Source organism: Hyla sarda, chromosome 2, assembly GCF_029499605.1.
Source record: "Hyla sarda isolate aHylSar1 chromosome 2, aHylSar1.hap1, whole genome shotgun sequence".
Taxonomy (NCBI): Eukaryota; Metazoa; Chordata; class Amphibia; order Anura; family Hylidae; genus Hyla; species Hyla sarda.
This window is the reverse complement of record NC_079190.1, coordinates 95,762,650-95,775,223: the sequence shown is the minus strand read 5'-3', so window position 1 is coordinate 95,775,223 and position 12,574 is coordinate 95,762,650. Positions and strand designations below refer to the sequence as shown.

The window sequence follows — 12,574 nt, the reverse complement described above, 5'->3', positions numbered from 1 at the left end:
ATTGTTCATTCTATGGTACATTGATACATGAGCTGGACTGCTGTTCTTCCTGTAAAGAACATGTAAGGCTATGTTCACATTAATGTTGGGGAGCTCCGTTTACTGATGTTAGTTTTTTTTTCTCCTCTAAAATCCTGCAAAAAAAAAAAAATGGACATCTAACAGAAACTCAAAGGTCCCCATTCAATGTCCTGCAAGGATCTGTTGGTGTCTGTTGTGACACTCTGTCCACCCCATCATCAGCGTCTGTAAAGCTTCCAAACGGAACTCCGTAACACTGATGTGAAGGCGACCGTACATGTCTACCACAGTCCAGCAGCTCATGCAGCCTTTCAGTGTTTGTCTGTGCTGTTCTGCTGTCCTCTTGTGGTCATTTATAAAGATGTATTTTGTTTCCCTGAGTGCCTGCTACTTCAGCTGTCATAGAAAGTTCTTTCTTCTTGTTAAAGGGGTACTCCGATGAATTTTTTTTTGTTTTTTAATCAACTGGTGCCAGAAATGTAAACAGATTTGTAAATGACTTCTATTTAAAAATCTTAATCCTTCCAGTACTTATCAGTTGTTGTATGCTCCAGAGGAAGTTCTTTTCTTTTTGAATTTCTTTTCTGTTTAACCACAGTGCTTTCTGCTGACACCTCTGTCCATTTCAGGAACTGTACATAGTAGGAGAAAACCCCCATAGCAAACCTATTCTGCTCTGGACAGAGGTGTCAGCAGAGAGCACTGTGGTCAGACAAAAAAAGAAATTCACCCTCACTGTTTCCCTTATGTGTCCTGTAGTTCTTGTGTTGTTTGCCTACCCCTTTTTTATGCTGTTATCTATGTATTTTGGTTAGGCAGTTTATACGCTGGACTCAGCACTATTGACCTCGCTAAGTGCCTTTTATGTACAATTTATGCCCTATGCAGACAGAGGTCTGTTCTTTCTTGCTGCCCTGCTTAGAACAGTTATTTTTCGTATATTGTGTCCGTACATGGTGCACCCTTTTCTAATGATCACTCATGCTGTATGTATACTTATTGCCCTGTTTTTGGCGGATGCTGTTTGTTTTTGTATTGTTTTTTATTTTTGTTAATAAACTTTTTGAAATCAAAAAATAAAAATTCAAAAAGAAAAGAACTTCCTCTGTAGTATACAGCAGCTGATAAGTACTGGAAAGGTAAAAAATGTTAAATAGAAGTGATTTACAAATCTGTTTAACTTTCTGGCACCAATTGATTAAAAAAAAAGAAAAAATTGGTTTCCACTGGAGTACCCCTTTAACCATAGAACACTTTTTATTATTGTAGATATAGGGGGAGATTTATCAAAACCTGTCCAGATGAAAAGTTGACCAGTTGCCTCTGAAAAATGAAAGAAGCGATCTGATTGGCTACTATGGGCAAGTGGGCAACTTTTCCTTTGCACAGGTTTTGATAAATCTCCCCCATAGTGTTTTGACTTCTGTGCATTTAATTTGTATTTACTAACTAATGGGAAGTACCTTAGTGTAGCAGTGAGTGTGGGTTGCAATATCTCTACTTACCACTCTAGATGCGTCTTGATACCGTGTTTGTAGAAGTTCTCCAGGTTTTTTTTGTTTTATAAATCATGCACACTCACCATCACCATAGTATGAGGATATGTATTTTCAGCAGTTTTTTTTTTTTTTTTTTTTTGCATAAGGCTATGTTTCGATGTTAACACATGATATTTAGGTTAGGACTTTGCCCATTATTTAAAAAACAATAAAAAACTAAACAAAAACAAAAAAACTGAATTAGAGCTGACACAGATAAAGATTTCTGAGCGAAATCATGACCAAGAAAGTAAGGATAATAATAATGGGTCAGGATTTTTAAAGGAGTGCTGCAGTCTTAGACACTTATAAGTTTCTGATCGAGGGGGTCCGACCGCGAGCGGAATTCTGCAGTGTGAACTTAACATTAGTGTGAATGGGTCTCCTCGAGACCCGCTCACACTGCGGAATTTCAGCGGCGGACACCTCCGCCGCTGAAATTGTTCAGTGCAAAGAAAGAACATGTTCATTCTTTGCGCGGAAGTCCGCGAGCACTGCATAGCCGTCAATGGTGACGACGCAGTGCTGCGCGGTCCATCCACCTCCGCCGGCTGCCAGTCTGGATCTCCGTCTGATTTCAGCAAGCGAAGATTCCGTTCTCACTCTGTAGTGTGAACATACCCTTATACATGCTTAGCAACTGTTAACAAGGACAGGGGCCTACAGGAAACACCCTCAAAATAGCTGGAGTAGAAACACCTTTTTCTGTATGTGGGTTGATTAAACTCCACCCTTTTTGCACTGTTGGGAAGTAATCTTTTATAGCACGTTTGCTTAATTCTTCTCTAAGGCCAGGTTCACACTTCTGGCCAGACAAAATCCATCCAGAAATTCTGATTACTGCCAGCGCTGACTGAATCAGTTGGCTCTAGGACCTTGCAGACCTTGGTGGAGCGGAAATCCACCAAAACATTGAACAATTTCAATGTTCTGGCGGAATTTTTCAAGCGGATTTTCCTGGTGGAAAGTCTGCCTCAAAAACTCTGCAGTATGCACTGTGCAGTGGAATCCCGTTGCACAGGAATTTCCAAGCAGAATTTCAAAATGGCCTTAGGCTAGGTTCACAGTATAGTATTTCCGACCGACAGTTGGTTTAGGAATTTGTGTTGGAAATTCTGTTGCAGCAGAACCCCATTGCTGGCAATGGGATTCCGCTGCACAGTGCACACTTCTGAATTCCAGGAGTAAACGTTCCGCTACTGAAATTCTGCCGTTAAAAGAATGAATTTTTTCATTTTGAGGACGTCCATCTATGGGGATGTCAGCATCCGCATGGTCCTAGCGCCATCTCGGAAGCTTCATAAGTGTGAACCATCCATTGTATACACAGATAGTACTGACTCTTTATGACTATGTTTGTTTCTTCTTATCAGGCTTTTCAGCTATGTGAATGAGGCTAAACTGTTTGCCCGTCCAACCTTTTCTCGCCTAATCTCTCTGCTTGACAACTATGTGAAGACCACAGGGACAGCAGAGTCAGTGACCAGCGGTGAAATCACTGAACAAAATGCTTTCGTAGATGAGATCTTCAGGACCACCGTCTTCAGCCGACTGTCAAGCTTCTTGATTTCCAAAGGTATATTTGTCAGTGACTTGCACCAACAATTCATGCATAGTAGTAGACATATCAGTTGGTACAAGCTGTTCTACAACTGTTCTATTGTTTTGTAGTTTTAGTGCCAAATACTGAGAGTTACTGCAGATCCTGTAGGGTTCTCTGTTAAGCTAAGTTCAGTAGGATTGCACGGAGGGCAGCTGTTGCACTAGATCAGTGGTCTTCAAAGTATGTCCCTCCAGATGTTGCAAAGCTACAACTCCGCTGCTGCTGCTTTCTTTTTGTGAAATGGCTATTTCCTGTTAGAGTTCCCTCCCTCCAACTAGTCCCATGATCCCTTGTTTGTAAGTATGAGGTAAATTTTTCCCTTTCCGACACGTCAGCCATCCCACCCATTGCAACACAGCTGAGTGGCCTTGCATGCTGTGCCATGCTTGAAACTACAATTCCCTGCAGCCCTGTGGAGAATGATCTCCTTCCTACCCAGTGGTTGATCTACCCATTGACGCTCAGACAGGCTTCCCTTCAACACCTGACTAGCGATGTAATGTTCCGGGCTGCACTGCAACCTGGAAAAAAGGTGAAACAATACTTATTTAGTATGCTGCTAATAATGGACATGGTGGCAAAGATCACATAAGAATTGCAAGACTAGCCATCAAACACAGGTACAGACACTTTATTATGAACTAAACTTACTTTAAAGCACCCCCCCCCCCCATAGCACAGTCAAATAAAGAAAATCTAGGAATATCCCTTTAAATGTTGCCATAAAACATTATGGACAAATGTCCCAAAAAGAGGTAAACACTTTGGAAACTTCTGGTAAGATTGCAATATTACAAGTGTTTTAGAGAATATTATAAGTGCTTTAGATTGTGGCTTAGACAGAGAACACAGTGTTATGCTATTTTTATGACCATTTTTTTTTTACTAGTACTGTTACAGTTGAAATAGACTTTACATGAGTTAAAACTATATTTAGAAAACTAGAATAGACTACATCAACTAGTATGTCCATGTAAAAGCATATCAGTAATTTCAGGTGACTTTTAGGATAAGCTGTCCCGTGTACATGGGGAGCAGCACTATTTCTGGCCATACATTAACTTGTATATGGTATTTTTCGGCAGATTTCAGCTCTGCAGGCTTCATCTCTAATTTGTAGTTCTCCCAAAGCTTGTGTGCAGAGCTTCCTCTTTTCACCTTCACAGACTTGTATTGGCTTGTCTTGCAGACACAGGACAAAGCTGAGCTGATATTCAGAGTGGAATACAGTCTCATAGGAAAGGGGGAGAGGGAAGAAGTTTGATAAAAGGAGAAAGAAGCATTTTGTCTAATAAGATATTTTACAAAGTTTCGCATATCTTCTTGTACTATTGATCTATGCTGATTTTGTCCAAAAGACAGTGTCTATTTAAGTGTTTGACAGACTGTTATAATTTACAGGTTATTACACTTCTACTGAAAGCTTTAAGACTGACTTCAAGGAGATGTGGTTTGGACTGTACACCCGCACCAAATGACCAATGGATTCATCAGGCTTTGAGCACGCCTTCCTTGGTAAGAAAATATATATAATAATACACTGCTCAAAAAAATAAAGGGAACACTTTAAAAACACAATGTAACTCCAAGTCAATCACTTCTGTGAAATCACACTGTCCACTCAGGAAGCAACACTGATTAACAATCAATTTCACATGCTGTTGTGCAAATGGAACAGACAACAGGTGGAAATTATAGGCAATTAGCAAGACTCCCCCAAATAAAAGAGTGGATCTGCAGGTGGTGACCACAGACCACTTCTCATTTCCTATGCTTCCTGGCTGATGTTTTGGTCCCTTTTGAATGCTGGTGGTGCTTTTACTCTAGTGGTAGCATGATAAGGAGTCTACAACCCACACAAGTGGCTCAGGTAGTGCAGCTCATCAGGATGGCACATCAATGTGAGCTGTGGCAAGAAGGTTTGCTGTGTCTGTCAGCGTAGTGTCCAGAGTATGGAGGCGCTACTAGGAGACAGGCCAGTTTATCAGGAGACGTGGAGGAGGCCGTAGGAGGGCAACAACCCAGCAGCAGGACCGCTACTTCCGACTTTGTGCAAGGAGGAGCAAGAGAAGCACTGCCAGAGCCCTGCAAAATGACCTCCAGCGGGCACCAAATGTGCATGTGTCCACTCAAATGGTCAGAAACAGACTCCAAGAGGGTGGTATGAGGGCCTGACATCCACAGGTGGAGGTTGTGCTTACAGCCCAACACTGTGCACGAGTTCGGCATTTGCCAGAGAACACAAAGATTAGCAAATTTGCCACTTGCGCCCTGTGCTCTTCACAGATTAAAGCAGGGTCACACTGAGCACATGACAGAGTCTGGAGACGCCATGAAGAACGTTCTGCTGCCTTCAACATCCTCCAGCATGACCGATTTGGCGGTGGGTCAGTAATGGTGTGGGGTGGCATTTATTTGGGGGGCTGCACAGCCCTAGATGTGCTTGCCAGAGTTAGCCTGACTGCTGTAAGGTACCGTGATGAGATCCTCAGACCCCTTGTGAGACCATATGCTGATGCGGTTGGCCCTGGGTTCCTCCTAATGCAAGGCAATGCTAGACCTCATGTGGCTGGAGTGTGTTAGCGGTTCCTGGAAGAGCAAGGCATTGATTCCATGTACTGGCCCGCTCATTCCCCAGACCTGAATCTGATTGAGCACATCTGGGACATCATGTCTCGCTCCATCCAACAACGCTACATTGCACCACAGACTGTCCAGGAGTTGGCGGATGCTTTAGTCCAGGTTTGGAAAAACATCCCTCAGGAGACCATCCGCCTCCTCATCAGGAGCATTCCCAGGCGTTGTAGGGAGGTCATATGGTCATGTGGAGGCCGCACACACTACTGAGCCTCATTTTGACTTGTTTTAAGGACATTACATCAAATTTGGATCAGCCTGTAGAAACTATGTAAAGACTAAAGTATTTCATATGATTAGTTCATTCATTCAGATCTAGGGTGTGTTCTCTTAGTGTTCCCTTTATTTTTTTGAGCAGTGTATTTATGTTAAACAAAGTAACATTTCCTACAGGATAATAATACAATCAGTAGTAGTTATACCTTAGGTAATCATATGGTGTATGTCATGGCTGGACCGATTAGCCTTGCTTTATGACTTTTGGTGCTTTTGGACAGTACTAGCTATATTAAACAGTCCACAAATACACTAAAACAGCAATAATAATGCTTTAATGTAGAACTAATGGTTAGCAAGACTAGACAAATCAAGTCTACTTGACATGTGGATCTTTGTGGTATATTGTAAAGGGTGCGTAGCATGACCCAACATATCTCATCCAACCTTACTTATGATGTTTTACAGTGAAAAATTGACATAAAGATGTTAAAGTACTATGTTAATATGTTCCTATACTGCACTGGTTATGAGTAATATGTAATTTTCTATTAAACAAGCAATGGCAAAGTAAAAAAATAAAATAAAAAAAATTGCGCCAGCTCCTTCTAGACATCTGCCTGCATATTTTCCTAAATGTTTTGGAAAACAGTTTACCTATAACTGTGTGACTGTTGTCTAAGCTCTTATAATGCACTGGAGTCTGGTGAGAGCAATTGAGGAGAATGTTTCAAGTAGTTCTCAGTGTGAACCAAAAATAAAAAGCAAAAAGTAGTACAAAATAAATCCTGCAAACCTCTACATAGACATGGCCCCAGTTGCCATGGTAACCCCTTGGTGGCTGTCTCTCTATGTTAAACAGGGTAGATGTCAAGCACTTTAACTGAGCTGCAGGAGTGTTGGAAGACAAACTCTTCAGATGGTATATGTTGGGAAATCCACCCTCCATATACCCTTGACCAGGGCCAGATTAAGGCTGCCTGGAAGACGGTGCACTTCAGTATGATGGGGCCCCCAAACAACACCCCCAAGACAGTCCCTGACAGGACTGACAACTCATAGGGCCCCCCATGCACCCACACCCATATAGATGCCCGGCCCACATACAATAAATACATTTTTTTAATTCAAAAGAAAAAATTACAAAATAACACAATTTTGGAAAGTTTTTGGGGGTGTGGGTTCATTTCTACGCAATATATTTTACGGTTAAAATAACACATTATCTCATTCTGTAGGTCCATATGATTACAACAATACCCAATTAATGTATATATATTTTACTACTTTTTGTGAGAAAATTTACATACATAAAATGTTCCCATTCTGAACCCTTTAACACTTTTATTTTTTCGTATACAAGGCTATATGAAGGACCTGCATGATGCAGAGGGAGCGGGCCCCCTTTCTTTCATGGCTGTGCAGGGCCCAGAGCAGGAGCTCCAAAAGCTCCAATAATAATCCGGCCCTGTCCTTGACAGACACTTTATGGTCAGAGCTTTATGGTTACATTAACACATTTGCTCTGATTTACTATTGTAAACCCGACCTGTTTTGTCAGGTTGTGCGCCAGATTCTGGTGCATTGCGTCAGAAATTCTGTCTGTGCCAGAATTTGTGCCAAAATTGAAAAATACCTGAACAACTCTCAATTTTACTGAGAAAACCCCGAAAAGGTAGTATGTCCCCGATATTTTTGAAAAGTCACAACATATTTACTAAGGTTTCCACAGAAAATGTTGTAGATTTGAGCTGAGGAAAACCCAACAGATCAGAGCAGGTGTAAAGGAGCAAAAAGTAGGGAAAAGTGCAAAATGTTGGGAAACCTTAGTAAATACAGTGGAAAAATATCTGTTGGGGAAAAAAACCTACAAAGAAAACTACACTCCACTCTTAGTTAATCAGGGCAATTGTGGCACAATACGCTTGATAGTTTCCAAGTAGTCCTTGGCAAGTAGTCCATTACCTGGGTAGTAAAACATTCTCTATGAGTTTACTGATAAGTTGCCTAAGTGCCTTTCGACTTTTTTAAAGTGCTTCTCTGTGGAGCTACATGCTCCACTTTATTCAGTTATCGTGTTCTCTTGTTTATACAGTAACTAGCTGAGTACCCGGCGCTGCCCGGTTTTTCTACCTTATCCTTGTGGGGGAGGAAAAGCAACAAAGGAGGAAGCTCTTTAATTCCTGGCCCCATATCCTTGCCCCAAATCCCCTCCTCATATTCTGACCTCATATCCTGTCCTCATATTTTGTACTCATATCTCGACCTCATATCCCGACCCCATATCCCGCCCTCATATCATGTCCCATATCTCATCCCCATATCCTGTCCTCATATCCAGACGCCATATCCCGACCTCATATCCCGACCTAATATCCCATCCACATATCCTGTCCCCATATCCCGACCTCATATCCCGTCCCCATATCCCTACCTCATATCCCGACCCCATATCCCGACCTCATATCCTGACCTCATATCCCGACCTCATATCCCGTCCCCATAGTGGACATATAAGTAACATGTGACCAAGTATTATCGAAATATCTCCAGCCATTTGGAAGTTATGCAGTAACATATATTTCCCATAGACTTGTATAGGACTTTAAATAAAAACCCTGACTCTCGTAAATTGTGGTGGGTAAGGGTTAAATCACCTATCCTATGTTTGTTGTTGACATATAAGCAACATGTGTGCCAAGTTTCATGTTAATATCTTTAGCCGTTTGGAAGTGATGCTGGAACAAACACACATACACACACACACACACACACATGCACACACACATACACATATGCACACACACATACACACACACACACACATACACATACACATACACATATATACACACACACACACACACACACACACACACACGTTGAGTTATATATGCAAAACTACACTATTCTGGTGCTGGTGTTGTATTCAAATTGATAGTAACTAAGCCCAACAAGTGGGTTTAATACTATCTAAACTTATATTCCCAAACCAGTGGCTCAGGAACCCCCAGCCTGTAGCAACTCTAAACTCTACCTCAGTGGCACTATGGCATTACTGCAAACTTAGCACCAGGGTCAAACTATATACAGTGAAGTCTCTCCAAAACACCGAACCCTTATCAAACCACATTTTGTTCAGTCCACCATATATTTTGGTGAGTGGCCATTTTCTTTTAAAAAACCATCCTTGTAAAAGACCATTTTAAAGGGGTACTCCGATGGAATTTATTATTATTATTTTTTTAAATTAACGGTTGTTTTTTAAATCAACCTACTCTGGGCAGTTCCTGACATGGGCAAAGGTGGCAAAAGAGAGCACAGTGGTCAGACAGAAAGAAATTAAAAAAGAAAAGAACTTCCTCTGGAGCATACAACAGCTGATAAGTACTGGAAGAATGAACATTTTTAAATAGAAGTAATTCATAAATCTGTTTAACTTACTGGCACCAGTTGATTTAAAAAACATTTTTTACACCGGAGTACCCCTTGAAGTGGTTGTCTCAAAGAGGTTTCCCTACATCTGCTGTAAGCATCAAATGGCTCGGGAAAAATTGAGATTTTCCCTTTAACACCTAGAGCGGCCCTCATGTCATATTGGGAAATGAACAATAAGGGGGAAAAGTTTAAGGACGGTTAGGTGATGACTACACAGTAGTATATAAAACCAAAGTGGTTGTCAGAATTAGGGCTCGTTCACACAAGTGGATTTCTTTTCAAACCCACAGCGAATCTCCTGCTGTGAGTTTGAAAAGGGACAGGGCCTCAGTGCGCTACCCGCAGCAGATTTACGCCAGTGGAATCTCCGCTGTTGAAAATCCGCTGCAGACCCAATTGAAGTCAATAGGGTCTGCAGACGATTTTCTACAGCGGATATTCTGCTGGTGAAAATCTGCTGCGGGAAGCGCATGGAGGCCCTGTCCCTTTTCAAACTCCTAGCAGGTGATTCGCTGCGCGTTTGAAAAGAAATACACTCATGTGAACGAGTCCTCAATGTGTTTTTTTAATGATAATTTCTACCTGGCTGTTCACATCTAATAAGTAATTTATATACACTTTCATAAATGGGCCCGCTCTCCACTGTGAGGGCACGACACATGACCTGTGGTGCCACCGGTTCTTCTTCGAGTGAGGTACCTGTCTTTTGGGCCAAAAGATTATGATACCTATCCTGGTATACGCTGCGTCACTGGAAGGAAGAGTTGGTGACATCACAAGTAAAGCATATTTAAGGGAATTCATTAATTGTTTTCTAGTATTTGTTCTATCTTAGAGGGAAAAAGTCATGTTTGATTACACCTTCCTGCGCCAAATTCATTAAAAAGTCGCACGCCACTTGATGAATTTGGTGCACGAGAACATTACTTACGAGTCCTCCTATTTTTCCTGCCTGTTCTGTCTGGTGTATATGAGGCAGGGTGAGTAACAGATCTCTCATGGTCTGCCATATATATTTAAATTTTTCTGCCTTTTGAAACCCCTTAAGGACCAGGGATGCCCTTCACCTCCTCCCCAACTGCCATGCACGGTGCCAAATGCCGGACATCGGCTATTGGCCGCTGTCCGGGATTAAACCTTTAGACACCGCAATCACACTTAATCGTGGTATCTAAAAGTGCTGCAAATTTTCAGCAGGTACTTCCAGTAAGCTATTTACCAGCTCCTGAACTGCCATGTTCTGTTTTTAATGCCGGGCATTGGCTATCGGCAGTTGTCCTGCATTAACCCTTTAGACCTTGTGATCACACTTGATCAAGGAGTCTAAAATTTTGGATATCACCATGCCGGTAGCTCAGGGAAGCTGATCGGGACAACTGCAGTGAAATCACGTTGTCCCGATCAGCTTAAGTGAAGCCATATTCCTGCCTCTCCTCCACTTGGTCTTCGCTCCTAGGCTGTAGCTAGTCATTTTAGGCTGTAGCAAAGGACAGCTGTTAACACTGATCCATGCAATCTATGTACAGTGACCCCCCGCCCAACGATGGCCCTGACATACGATCATTTCAGCATACAATGGCCTCTCAGAGGCCATCACATGTTGAAGGCAGCATCAGCATACAATGCTTTTGTATGTCGGGGCCATCGCATAAACGACTATCCGGCAGCACAGACTGCTTCAGCTGCCACCGGATAGCCGTTTACGGTGGCCTGTGTGGTCCGCTGACGATCACTTACCTGTCCTCGGGGCTCTGGCGCGTCTTCTTCAGGATCCCCTGCATCGTCGGCGCTCTCCTTCGTTGTCATCAAGTCGCTGCGCACACCGTCCCGTCATCCAATAGGAGCAGCGTGCGTAGCGACGTGATGGCGGCGACGGAGAGCGAGGATGCCGGGGAAGCAGAGGCCTTGCCGGAGCGTCGGGGACACCCCGGGGACGCGGCGGCAGCCATGGAAGGCGACATCCAGGGCAGCAGGGACGAGCGGGGACGATCCGGAGCGGCGGGGACACGTGAGTATAACCTCCAATACCAGTGGTCTTCAACCTGCAGACCTCCAGATGTTGCAAAACTACAACTCCCATCATGCCTGGACAGCCATTGTCTGTTCGGGCATGCTGGGTGTTGTAGTTTTGCAACATCTGGAGGTCCGCAGGTTGTAGACCACTGTCCCATACTTTACATTGCACGGATCCCTCAACATACGATGGTTTCAACAAACGATGGTCCATTTGGAACGGATTACCATCGTATGTTGAGGGACGACTGTACCATATATTATATTAACATGAGGGATGTCATTTGAGGACCAAAACCGAGTGAATTCATCGGGGGGAATGTGTTCCCCCTTCCCAGCCCCCGGTTCCTATACTTATGCCACCCATTTAGACTGCTTTCCAGGGCTGAAGTTAAATAGTGTGAGTTTGCGTCTAAAAGGCGGCCGCTGTGACTTTTTTGAGACTTTCAAAAAAAAGTTGCAGATAGTAAATCAGTGCCCACTATATAAAACTAGTCTAAAGCACTGCAAATGGTAGTTAACTTTCAAAAATGATCAATAGCAAAAGTCGCACAAAAGTTGCAGGGGAAGTGATTGAGACTTTTGGTGTGACAATTTTAGACTGAAAAAAGATTCTAAATAGCTTGATAAATTCACCTCATTGTCAGTTTCAGTATTATCCTATGTATCTCAAGCACATCTTTAGTATTACATTCCTCATTTTATAAGAAACATGTTATTGACTGGTGCTTTCTTGTACAAAGGTGAAATCCACGGTGGGAAAATATCTGGATTCCACAGTTGGGTCCAGTTCTACCTGCTTGAAAAAAAAGGAGAGCTCAACTATTTGAGTTACAGTGCAGATGGCCCAGTAAGTACTTAACGTCTTTTGATACTCCTGATCCACTACTTTACATAGTTTTCTGTTATAGTATAGCAAATGCCTTTTAAAAACAATTCTCTTTGCGAGCCCTGTAATATCAAAAACACTTTATACCAAAATAACGTTAGTTTTTCCCTGAAACAGCACTTTTCTCGACCAGACATTATAAATTACATTTCAATCTTGTGAATAATAGCTTGGTTTTGCAATTCCATTGAAATACTTTGTACTTTGATTTGGTATTGC

At 42.4% G+C, this 12,574-nt stretch overlaps 1 protein-coding gene across 1 annotated transcript in view; it reads left to right on the top strand.

Moving 5' to 3' along the window:
* LOC130358800 (uridylate-specific endoribonuclease D-like) overlaps positions 1 to 12,288 on the top strand; it is a gene marked incomplete at its 5' end in the record, with an annotated part of 166,308 nt that extends 154,020 nt beyond the window's left edge. The window contains 3 exons of the mRNA XM_056562609.1: positions 2,933 to 3,135; positions 4,564 to 4,677; positions 12,210 to 12,288. Coding sequence (XP_056418584.1) covers positions 2,933 to 3,135; positions 4,564 to 4,640 — 280 coding nt within the window. The remainder of the gene's footprint in view (positions 1 to 2,932; positions 3,136 to 4,563; positions 4,678 to 12,209) is intronic.
* Between the last annotated feature and the right edge of the window lie 286 nt (positions 12,289 to 12,574).